General features: G+C 45.1%; 1 protein-coding gene across 1 annotated transcript in view; it reads right to left on the reverse strand.

Annotated features, from left to right (window-relative positions):
- The window catches only part of CDH4 (cadherin 4), a 575,855-nt gene extending 569,148 nt beyond the window's left edge, over positions 1-6,707 (reverse strand). Inside the window, exons 1-2 of the mRNA XM_075277003.1 lie at positions 6,504-6,707; positions 202-313 (exon numbers count right to left, since the gene is read on the reverse strand). Of these exons, the coding sequence (XP_075133104.1) occupies positions 202-313; positions 6,504-6,554 (163 nt within the window). The 5' untranslated portion in view covers positions 6,555-6,707. The remainder of the gene's footprint in view (positions 1-201; positions 314-6,503) is intronic.
- Between the last annotated feature and the right edge of the window lie 5,414 nt (positions 6,708-12,121).

The following is a 12,121-nucleotide window of genomic DNA, read 5'->3' on the forward strand; positions in this document are numbered from 1 at the left end:
ATATGGAAGATTTGTAGAAAGCAATGTTCTAACTACTCCCATAAGAAATAGATTTGCCAGCGAAAATAAGACGCACAGTGTGAATCATCCTTATAACAAATTCATTCCATAAATTGTTAAAAATGAAATAAAGTACAGGTAAGTCTCTTAGGGGTGACACGGTGGGAGACAAATGGTTGCTGCTGTTTGTCTTCTGCTTACCTTTTAGTAGTTTCTGTCCCTCTTTGATGCTTGGCGATACGAGGGCTGTGTAACCTTCTTCAGAAAAGCCTGGTGTACAGCTGTGCTGCGTGGTAACATTCCCAGTGTAAGCCTACAAGCAGAGAACCACAACAACGTATTAGTGTTTCTAGCCATATAGGATTTCTAGGAAAATGTTACTGCACTTCAGGTTCATCCATATATAGTTTGTGTATTGCCCTGAGACCTGAGCGAGCGGTAAAAGTTCCTGTGTACGGTCATAATACTGTATTTTGAATAATCTCTGAATATAAATGCATAGAAAATATGAACAGTTGCTGCATCGAGAATTGCATTTACTACTCAAACAAGAAGGTAGGTAGTGGAAAGCTCTGTCTGTGTGTAATGTATGCCCTATACTACATATTTAATATACTGAGAATAATGCCAACCACCAGCTTAGAGGGCATGTATAGATGCTCAGAATTAGAATATATACAACATGTACCTAACAGAACTGACCGTCCCAATATGTTATCTGTATTATCCACCCAGTATTAGTCCATCCATAATAACACCTGTACACAGGCCCTATTAGGGCTTATGGCTGTGGTATAAGTGTCTGTCCCTTTAGATCCCCTTTTACAATCAGCAGTCCTTCTAGTTAAATACACAATATCTTTGGTTCCCAAAGACACAGCTCAATAAGTTATTATAGTATATATAAGAAACCAAGGGATAATGCAAGTTAGAAACCATTTTGTATCCATTTATTCTGCTCAGAGTTCTATAAAAAAGAACAATAATAGATATATTGATGTCATGCTTTGGTGTACATCATCAGTCTCTCATGAGACCATATAATGCCACCTATATGCAATATGCTGTCCTTGGTTTGGGCAGCTTTAGAAGCTATTGGCCAGCAATGACATAAGCAGTGTCACATCATTACTAAACCCTGACACCTGAATCAGAGTCCTATATCAATGCCAGTTGACAGCGGGTTAAGAACCCAAACATTGGTACTCTTATTACTGTTTTCTTGTGGCTCAGTACTTGCCTTTAGCTAAAAGCTGTTAAGGGCCTCGGCCACTCATTATGGCATACTATATAATCATCTATACATACCAAGCGTCTATATATAGAAAGCAGTTGATGTATGTAGTGGTAAAATAAAAAAAAAATCATTGCTACCCTAAATCTAACCTACATGAATCAAAGAGCAAAGACAACCAATATAATCAACCATACAAATATAATACAAACCATATGGTATTAAAGCATATGTCCAGCACAGAGTACAAGGAAGGTGGTGCTGAGCAACCATTCATACTGTACATGAGCAAGCCAACGCTTTAGCACTTTTGTTGGCGAACAAAGCATAAGTGGTACTGTGTGATAGAACAGGGGTACTAAAGAGCAAAACAATGGAGGTGGTAGTGCGATACTACCTATAAATGCAGAATAAATCCTGGTTTCAATGCTTTAGCTGGCAAACAAACACGACAAGTGGTACTGTACACATACAAAGTACAAAAGAGGTACTAATGTGAAAATGAATACCAAACATCATTGAGAATGGAGCGTTTTAGTCAATGCATACTAGTGGCAACCTGTATTACTCTTTATGTGTACTAGTAGCAGCTCTGGGTTTGTAAATGTAGCAGAGCTAAGTTTGTTATATGTCATGGTAAGAGGATTGCCATAGGACTTCATTCTACAAATCACAGGTGTATCAACCGCATCTTCAGCTCTGCTGCATCAGTATATATAAGCAACTGTTCAATGCACAACTAAAATACACAACCGACACACAAGCTATTGTCTACAATATAATGAACCTAGGTTACTGTTAGATGACAAAAATTTCAGGGGCACATATCCAGCAACAGAGAAATAGTCACATACTCTTTGTCTGGTTTTGGAAAGAGGAGAGTTAAATTCATGAGACCTTCTCAGAGAAACATCAGAGATTTGATTTCACCAAATTTCATCTGAAATTTGCGGAGACCTCAAGTATTTGTTCAGAGCCTATCTCCTTGGTAGCGGTTCTCAATCTGCCTTTGGGGATGGAATATGTAGTCGCAGACAGTGAAGAGTATAATGACCCTGATTAGCTCTAACAGCCTCCGCACTCTTATTTAGGGGGAAAAATATATTGCAATACAAAAAAACCTTTCCCTTGTGCTATTATTTAGGGACAAAAAAGTACTGCAATTTAAAAACCGGCAGAGGATAGGCGTGCTGGATGTGTATGCCTGTGTACTTCATAGATATAGAATCAGCTCACTTCAGCTTTATGGATGCCAAGTCGTTCCACACAATAATAATCATAGATCTCGAAAAATCTTCCTGTGCTGAATAGGGCAGATGATCTGTACAAAATCTGCAATGTCTGGAACACGATTTATACGATCAACACTGTAAAAAGCATGGATGCTCTGTGTAGATGTAGCACACCTAAGACTGAAAGCAGACTTTAGCATATTCGAGTGTGGACTTTACATACAACTGTAGGTAATGTGTATCATATACTATGCATACCAGTCACCTGCCACCCCCAGGAGACTATTAAATGCAATATGGGCGTTTGTGTCCTGTATTGTCCTAACTCATTCTCACAATATAATAGTAAATGACAAATTCAGCTATACTACATCTGTATGTGCAAACCCTGAAAAATTAAAGGAATCGCATATCTCCAAGGGATGACATACATGTTATAATAACTTAATATATAAGAAATAAGTATAAAACTATAACTATATTCCTATAGAAGAGGTCTAATATGCATAGGAGCCGGTTAGGATTTGGATTGTATGTCATATTCAGTTATCTTAGTATCAGTGGTCTCCAACATGTGCCATCCCACCTACTGTGGAACTACAACTCACAACTCAAGGCATACTGGGAGCTCTAGAGTAAAAATAAGGGAGAGACACTGATATGTAGGATAAAATAGGTAAAAAATTGAAATAAATTTTGTATTGAGATCTCACATTTGGATCATATTTCACATAAGGCCTCGGTTCAACCTTAGTATAGTAATCTGTCCTGATACACTGAGATTGCTGAGAGGTAGCTGTCCAGTGCTGAAAAAAACTGGATAACAGGTTAGACCTGGCCCAAAGTGTTATGACATAAAAGCAATACCATGCATTATAAGGCAAGCAGAGCTAAGCGTACTTAATTTATTAAACGTCTCCATCACATCATGAAAAGTACATCACAAAGCCGCTAAGTGCAAAAACGCAGAATGCTATAACTACAGCTGTTTATTATTTGCCTAAAAAGCCTCTCTGCATCCGTGTACTGCTATTCAATCCAAACCCGACAGTTTGCATCCCATCATTGTATTGCTAACACCGGGTATTTTGTCAGCTGGTAATAAAATCAGACAGCGCTACTCTATCATAACCCAACAGATATCACCGAACATAAAGGTCTTAAATTGGAAGTGGCTATAAAGTATAGGCTATTGGTATATCGGTCTCTATTGATTAATTACATGTCAATAACCAAAAACCAGAACGCCGTTGGTGCAGATAGACTGCAGGCTGCCGAAGCATTGTGGATGGGTAATAAAAGTGAGGCTTGTATTGCTAGGTGATACACTTTTAGACAGGCTTTATTTTACCCGGGGCAAGGTTGCAGGTTTTTTTTTTTTTAATCTAAATACTCTTTTTTTTGGCACTACCCTCTTCTAACAAAATTGTAACTAAAAAACTTTCCTTTGTGGTAGTAGAATGGTCAAGAAAGATGGTAATATTTGGCTAGATTTAGGTGTGGTCATATGCCAAATAAAACAAGCTTTCCCCTTACAAAAACTGCTTATTTTAAGCAACTCATCTTCCTTACTTGCATATAATCCAAAATATAACTATGACGTGCCAATGTAACCATAAATGTGATAAAAGGGATATATTAACCGTATATTAGCAGTTCACTCAGCCATGCTGGAAGCTATAGTATCACAATAGCTAGTGAGCCACAGGTTGTAGACCAATGCTCGATCCTGATTAATAAATATAATACACTTATTACTATTAAAGCAATGATATTAAGCTTTTTCTTATGATTTTCCTTTTTTCACCTGTCTGTGGCCATACAGCGTGCACAGCAGACTTATTCCACTTCTCACAGTGCAGCAAGCCTATGAGGCTACAGGTTGCCAGAGTTCACACAGATGTCCGGCTTCCTTGACAATAAAGATGTCAATTGTTTTCTATAGAAACAAGGATCGGCTTGGCAATTAAAAAGCCTTGATTTTCTTATTATTTTTGGAATGGCTAGGCTGTCGGCTGTTATCCAGTATCTCTGTAGTACCCACAGCTCAGTCGGCTCAGGTCACTGAACCAGAGAGGAACAGAAAAGAAAAGGATTTCAGCACAGAGCAAAGAGGAGAAGTGTAATTTAAAATTCCAATGAGGAGAAATCTGTGCAGCCTACCGAGAGGGACATCTTGCTTGCAGTGTCTGATACAGAATCCTTCGTGAACTTCACAGTTATCAGTCAAAAAAGTGCAGAATTATATATATAGGGTTTTTTTTTTTTACTTGGGCGCCAAACATCTTTGTGCTTCGGTGACAGGACACAATTGTGTGTGACCACTTCTCATGGCAGTGAAACCAAGGGTTACATTCTTGGCAGGCATCACTGTAGGTCACAGGACATGTGTGCTGTATAGAGAGCGTGGAAGCGCGCTGACACTTTGCAAAGCACAGAAATGTTTGTGTCAGTGGTAACACAGCAGCATCTTTATCACTGCCATCCCATTCAGCCGGCAGAGGAATCTGCAGAGGATTCCAATCCAGGGTTTATTTTTCTGCATTCAGTCTTTGTGAAAGCAGAAAATCTTTAGCACATTTCCCTGCTGCTATTTGCTCACATTGCCCTGCATTCATGCAACTGGTCAATCTATTAACTTCTACAATTTGCTGTGTAGTGATTTCTGTCTTACAACCTGCAAAGATAGATCATGCAGTTGTTTAGCAATCCCCAGATCTTCTCTGCAATGCACTGTCTTCCTATGTACAAAGCATAGTACAGGTGCATAGAAGAAGGGGTTACAAAGGGCTTCTAAAATGTCATGTCTTATTAGTCGTCTTATTTGCCAGTGAAACTATCAACTCATATTGATGATTTATTGTGAAAGCAGGATAATGCAGATGACTTGGTACCTTGAGCTCTCCAGTGGATCTTGTTCTAGCTAAGAGTGGGGATGGGAGAGATGTGCTATGCTGAGTCTGACACCACTACCCACACATATCAGGGCTCAGTATTGATACATCAGTGCCAACATGTTACTAGACTGTATTAATCAGCAGGTGCTCTGTATGCCAGCCAAGGAAAGGTGGCATTACATCTAGGTGGTCATCTCCTTCATCTACAGGTTACAAGTGACATGTTCTTACTACCAGGATGGGAAGTGTTCACATACTTCACTACACAACAGTCCAAGACAGTGAGCGCCCTGTGTGCCCCACTCTGAACTTCTACCTCATGAGACACCCTGTGGTATGTATCATCATGGGGGCGCAGCCCTCAAAGAAGAGGCACATGCCCAGTTTTACCTGTCACTTACACAAGGGATTGCAAAGCCCATGCCAGCTTTGACAAATTAACTCTTTATGCTCAGACGGCATATACACCCAAGTATCATTATAAAGGTATTCATTCAAACTAGTCCTTTCACTTGTACCAGGAACTTAAGAATATCTAATATACTTAACCCTTTGATCACTTGACATATGTAAATGTGAACATTACAGTTAACTATCTCACTTCTTTTGCCAAGTCTAGACAATGGACAGTTCCATTCATCCACCCATCCAACCGTCCATACTAAGATTGATGAAGCGTCCCTAGTTCATGCCAAGTTAACCCTTTACAGTCATGAGCTGCAGGTACGTCCGCCCATATATACTTTACAGCCATCTAGTCCAGCTGTCCAGTTAATTCTTGATAAAGATGCAGAGTTATGTCTTGTCTACATGCACAGGAATTCACCAAGAACTAATTAACCCTTTCTATCTGTTCCCAATCACCACTTGGCATCTGTCAATTTGCAAAGGTACAGATGAATAGTTAACCATTCCAGCCATTCCTGAGTCTTTTCCGTGGACAGGTTTGTTCCTCCGAGCTAAGGTTAATTAACCATCCTCAGTTAACCCTTTCCATTCATGCAGGTGAACTCATTCTATGTATCCATTGAGAAGGATGTGACAAAGATGCCAGGGTGTGAGGAACACATCTAAGAGTAACATTGCAGCACACTCTCCAATACACCAAGGGTGCATGGTAAGAGGAGGATGCCCACTTACCCCCAGTGCCCCTGGCAGAGCCAACAGCAGCAGCAGCAGAACCCCTGGCATCTTGCACCCAGACAGGACTCTTGATCGTTGCAGCCAAGTGTCCAGCTTGCCCCCCAGTATTTGCTGGAATGTCAGTCCTCCTCCAGACCTATACGTCCCGATGCCGGTATGGAGGCTCCGCTGCCCCCGGGCGCTGCCGCTTGCCGCCCCGTCTCTCCCCCGCTCTGAGCTGCAGGTGAACGGGCTGCACCAGCTGAGCGCAGCACTAGCCCCGCCTCCTCCGGCTGACAGACATGCCAGCCACACCCACCACGGCGGGACTGTCAACACAACCACGCCCCCACAGAGTTCGCTGAGTGACAGGAAGGCCGAGCGGTCTGACAGAAAGCCACGCCCCACCAAGTGCTCAGACTGACAGGCCGGCTCCGCCCACTAGAAGAACTGTGAATGACAAAACACGCTCCGATTGCTAGACAGCGTCCCTAATGGAGACTAGTATTACTGCAGTCTGAAAGCAGAAGAGAGGGCGAAGCGGTGAATGTGGAGAGGCTGCACGATCCTATACAGGGGAGTAGTCTGGTGTGAGAGACACGGATTACAGAACTGCGCAGTGTATGAGCAGTGCACAGGGAGAAAGACAAGGCTCACGAGGTGGAGGGTGCACAGAGTAATAATACAGAGTCTGGTGCTCCCACTACAATGCAAGGGTCGGTATGCAACCCTGCATCAGGACTAGCGGCATGGGCACTGAACATGGGGACGTGAGGGAAAGGGAAGGATAGACAGTGAGAAGACGTATACAGTGTATAGGAGAAATGCAATGTATGGCTCAGTGGCTAGGAATATATAGGAAATATACAATGTATGGGTAATATAGAGGAGAAATGCAATGTATGGCCCCAGGGTCAGACTGGGGTACCTAGAGCCCACCAGTGGGATTGTTTCTAGGGGCCCACCCTTCTACCATATGAAATATCTCCTGTCCAGTTTTTGGCATAGTTTAAAGTGCATTTTAGTGCACAATACAGTGTGCAAAACTATTTTAACACAAAGTGGGGATAGGAATTGCTAGAATCTCATCCACTTTACTGTGACTGTAAAACGCTGCTTTTTTTCCACGGTGTTTACCATACCTCCCAAATTTTGAAGAAACGAAAGAGGGACAAAATGTGCGGTGCGCAAATTTAGCCCCGCCCATTTTTGTGTTGACTCCGCCCACTCGTTAATTTTTCATGTGCCCGCACACAGTATAATCCTCCTACAGTCACCCGTAAATTATATGTCCCCCCTCTATCTCTCCCCCAGTTTCATATACACCCTTCATCTGCCCCCAGTTTCATGTCCGTCTTCCATCTCTGCCCCCAGATTCATGTCCCTCCATCTCTGCCCCCAGATTCATGTCCTCTCCATCTCTGCCCCCAGATTCATGTCCTCTCCATCTCTGCCCCCAGATTCATGTCCCCACATCTCTGCCCCCAGATTCATGTCCCCCATCTCTGCCCCTAGATTCATGTCCCCACATCTCTGCCCCCAGTTTCATGTCCACTCCATCTCTGCCCCCAGATTCATGTCCCTCCATCTCTGCCCCTAGATTCATGTCCCCACATCTCTGCCCCCAGTTTCATGTCCACTCCATCTCTGCCCCCAGATTCATGTCCCTCCATCTCTGCCCCTAGATTCATGTCCCCACATCTCTGCCCCCAGTTTCATGTCCACTCCATCTCTGCCCCCAGATTCATGTCCCTCCATCTCTGCCCCCAGATTCATGTCCCCACATCTCTGCCCCCAGTGTCATGCCGTCCTCTCCTTCATCTGCCCCCAGATTCACGTTACACCTCCACATTAAACTTACCTTCTCCTCCGCTCCCTCGCCGCTCTCTGCCCGCCTCTCTCGCTGACACATGCGGCTGAAGGAAGGAGCTGACACAGATCAGCTCCTCGCTTCCCCGCTGCCCGCCTCTCTCCCTGACACATGCGGCTGAAGCGAGGAGCTGACCTGTGTCAGCTCCTCGCTTCGCTGCTGCCGCTGGCTCCTGGCTTGTACATCGCGTCTACAAGCCAGGAGCCGGCGGCAGCAGCGAAGCGAGGAGCTGACACAGGTCAGTTCCTCGCTTCAGCCGCATGTGTCAGCGAGAGAGAAACGCAGCGGCGAAGCGAGCACGCGAGCAGCTTCAGCCGCATATGTGTCAGGGAGAGAAGCGGGCAGCGGCGAAGCGAGGAGCTGATCTGTGTCAGCTCCTTGCTTCAGCCGCGTATGTGTTCAACTCAGATCGGCGTCCTCTGGACGCCGATCTGAGTTGAAATCGGGACATACCTCCCTCCAACCGGGACCGCGGGACATGTCACCCAAATCGTGACTGTCCCGCGGAAATCGGGACGGTTGGGAGGTATGCGTTTACACCAAGCAGGGCCCTGGCCTTAAAGGGGTATTCCCACGTCGCATACTCACCACTCTTCGATGCTGTAAATTCTTCTTTCTTCTGGCTTTGTTGCGTCATTGGTGGGCGGGGTTACATATGCAAAACCAGCAGAGAGAAGTCGTCGCTTCTATGCCGCTGGCCCTGCGTGTGCGCTCCCGATGCATAGGCAACAGACGTACAGCCTTCACAGTGCAATACAGACCCGGCATCCGCTGTAATAGAGAGGCGGATGCCGGAGAGTGTTAGACGCTGGCACAGGTGCCTGCGACATCGCTACATCGATGCTGCTATTCCGCTCTTCCGCCCCCCCTCCCCTCCGGAATAGCGGCATCGCTCCGGCCGCTGCTGGCTTCATGCAGGGCAGGAGCGTAGCGATGTTGCAGGCACCTGTGCCAGCGTCTACACATCCGCCTCTCTATTACAGCGGATGCTGTGTCTGTATTGGCGGCCCCTTCCCCCCGCCCAAAGTGTAAACTACCCCCCCTCCAGGCTCGCTCCCGTGTACTTAGCCCCTCCTCCCTCCCCCCCTGAGAGCAGCAGATACATCACTTGACTTTTGACCAGATAAATCAAGGGCTGTGTCAACAGAAAAATGAATAAAGTGATATAGTGGACAAACAAAGCAGTTTTGCTGAAGCAATGTATTTTGGAAAAGTCTTACATTCACATTAACAAGCAGTATAGATAGGATCCTTGTGACGGGACAACCCCTTTAAGGACAGAGAAATACCTGCCTATGGCTCTTGAACTGTAGGGACACAAATCTCCACTGACCTCCACTACCTGCATCTGAATTCCTTTCATGCTTCTGAATTATTAAGAGGCCAGAGTCACCTATCTACTACTATAGTAGTAGAAACACCACGCAGAGAATAGCATAAAACCTACGGTTCTATTGCAGCCTATGGATTGCATTAAAACGGCGCGTCTATTGCAGCCTATGCTACTAGCCTGCAATCGAGGCGCCGGTATTATGCAATGCATTGCACAACATTGGCGCTTCTACTGCACCCTATGCTACGTCACTTGCAATAGCAGCGCCGGTATTATGCAATGTATTGCATAAAACCGGCGCTTCTATTGCACCCTATGCTACGTAGCCTGCAATTGAAGCGCCAGTATTCTGCAATGCATGGCATAAAACCGGCACTTCTATTGCAGGCTATGCTATGTGGCCTGCAATTGAAGTGCCGGTATTATCCAAAGCATTGCCATTGTAATGCATTGCATTACTAATCATACACCCTGGGCTTCGAGACCACTAGAGAGTGCAATAAATGCACAAACAAAATTTTCAAAAAAATGACCAAAATAACAGCCTAAAAAAAATTGCCACTTTCCCTAGAACACATTAAAAACTCATTACATACTGTGAAAGACATACATCTTAGGTAGGGACTAAGGGCGGTGCAGACAAAGTCACCAGTAATGCTAGTAAAATATATGAGGCTATGGAGGAGGATTTATAAAAAAAAACTTACAACTTCAAGTACTATGGTTACACCTGAGTCAACACAACCACCCTATAGGTACTTTGTTTACCTATACAATTAAGACTATGGTCACCTTGACCCAGCTAGCACGCAATTCATGGATTAGGTTCGAGTCCTGTGCCTGCTACAGGAAGCCTGATGGTTACTACCAGGGCCGCCGTCAGGAATTTTGGGGCCCCATACTGCCTAAGTGTCTGCCCCCCCTCCCCCGCCATTTTAAAACTACCTTATTTTGCGACACACCAATTCTGTATTACATTTCCCTTTATTTAGCAGCATTACAAGGCTTAATCAGATTCTATTTGCAGGTAAAATCTGCTACGTGTGACAGCGCCTATAAAGAGCCAACACCATCTATAAGAGCTCTCCTAATAAATCCTCAGGGCTTATTCACATTGAGTTTTTGGCCTCCCTTGCCGGGATACGTTGGTAACCAGTCAAAATCAGCTGTCAACTTATCCCTGCACGAAGAGCTGGCCATTAAAAAAAAGGGGGGCCTGCAGTTCTCCATGCAGGGATAAGTGGGGAGCTGATTGTGACTGGTTACCAACGTATCCCGGCAAGGGAGGCCAAAAACGCAACGTTAATACTCCTTTAAAGTGAAAGTCCCACCCCCAAACAGGCTGCTAATAGCATAGCAGCCTACATCATTATTATTCTCCAGCTAAAAACTTATATATTATATATTATTGCCCCAGTTCCCTCTCCGCAGTGCCGCACACCCGATGTCCCAACAATCCCCCCCGTCCACCCTCTAACATCTTTCCATTGCCCCCTGTTCCCATACCTCCCAACTTTTGAAGAACCAAAAGAGGGATAAAATGTGCGGCGCGCTTTGCGCACCGTGGGAAATTTAGCCCCACCCACTGTTATGTTGACTCCGCCCACTCATTAATTTTTCATGTGCACGCACACTGTATAATCCTCCTACAGTCACCCGTATTTTAACACAAAGTGGGGATAGGAATTGCTAGAATCTCATCCACTTTACTGTGACTGTAAAACGCTGCTTTTTTTCCACGGTGTTTACCATACCTCCCAAATTTTGAAGAAACGAAAGAGGGACAAAATGTGCGGTGCGCAAATTTAGCCCCGCCCATTTTTGTGTTGACTCCGCCCACTCGTTAATTTTTCATGTGCCCGCACACAGTATAATCCTCCTACAGTCACCCGTAAATTATATGTCCCCCCTCTATCTCTCCCCCAGTTTCATATACACCCTTCATCTGCCCCCAGTTTCATGTCCGTCTTCCATCTCTGCCCCCAGATTCATGTCCCTCCATCTCTGCCCCCAGATCCATGTCCCCTCCATTTCTGCCCCCAGATTCATGTCTCCACATCTCTGCCCCCAGATTCATGTCCCCTCCATCTCTGCCCCCAGATTCATGTCCCCTCCATCTCTGCCCCCAGATTCATGTCCCCTCCATCTCTGCCCCCAGATTCATGTCCCCTCCATCTCTGCCCCCAGATTCATGTCCCCTCCATCTCTGCCCCCAGATTCATGTCCCTCCATCTCTGCCCCCAGTTTCATGTCCCCTCCATTTCTGCCCACAGATTCATGTCCTCACATCTCTGCCCCCAGATTCATGTCCCTCCATCTCTGCCCCCAGTTTCATGTCCCTCCATCTCTGCCCCCAGTTTCATGTCCCCTCCATTTCTGCCCACAGATTCATGTCCTCACATCTCTGCCCCCAGATTCATGTCCTCACATCTC

The sequence above is a fragment of the Leptodactylus fuscus genome, chromosome 6 (assembly GCF_031893055.1).
Source record: "Leptodactylus fuscus isolate aLepFus1 chromosome 6, aLepFus1.hap2, whole genome shotgun sequence".
In the NCBI taxonomy this organism is placed as follows: Eukaryota; Metazoa; Chordata; class Amphibia; order Anura; family Leptodactylidae; genus Leptodactylus; species Leptodactylus fuscus.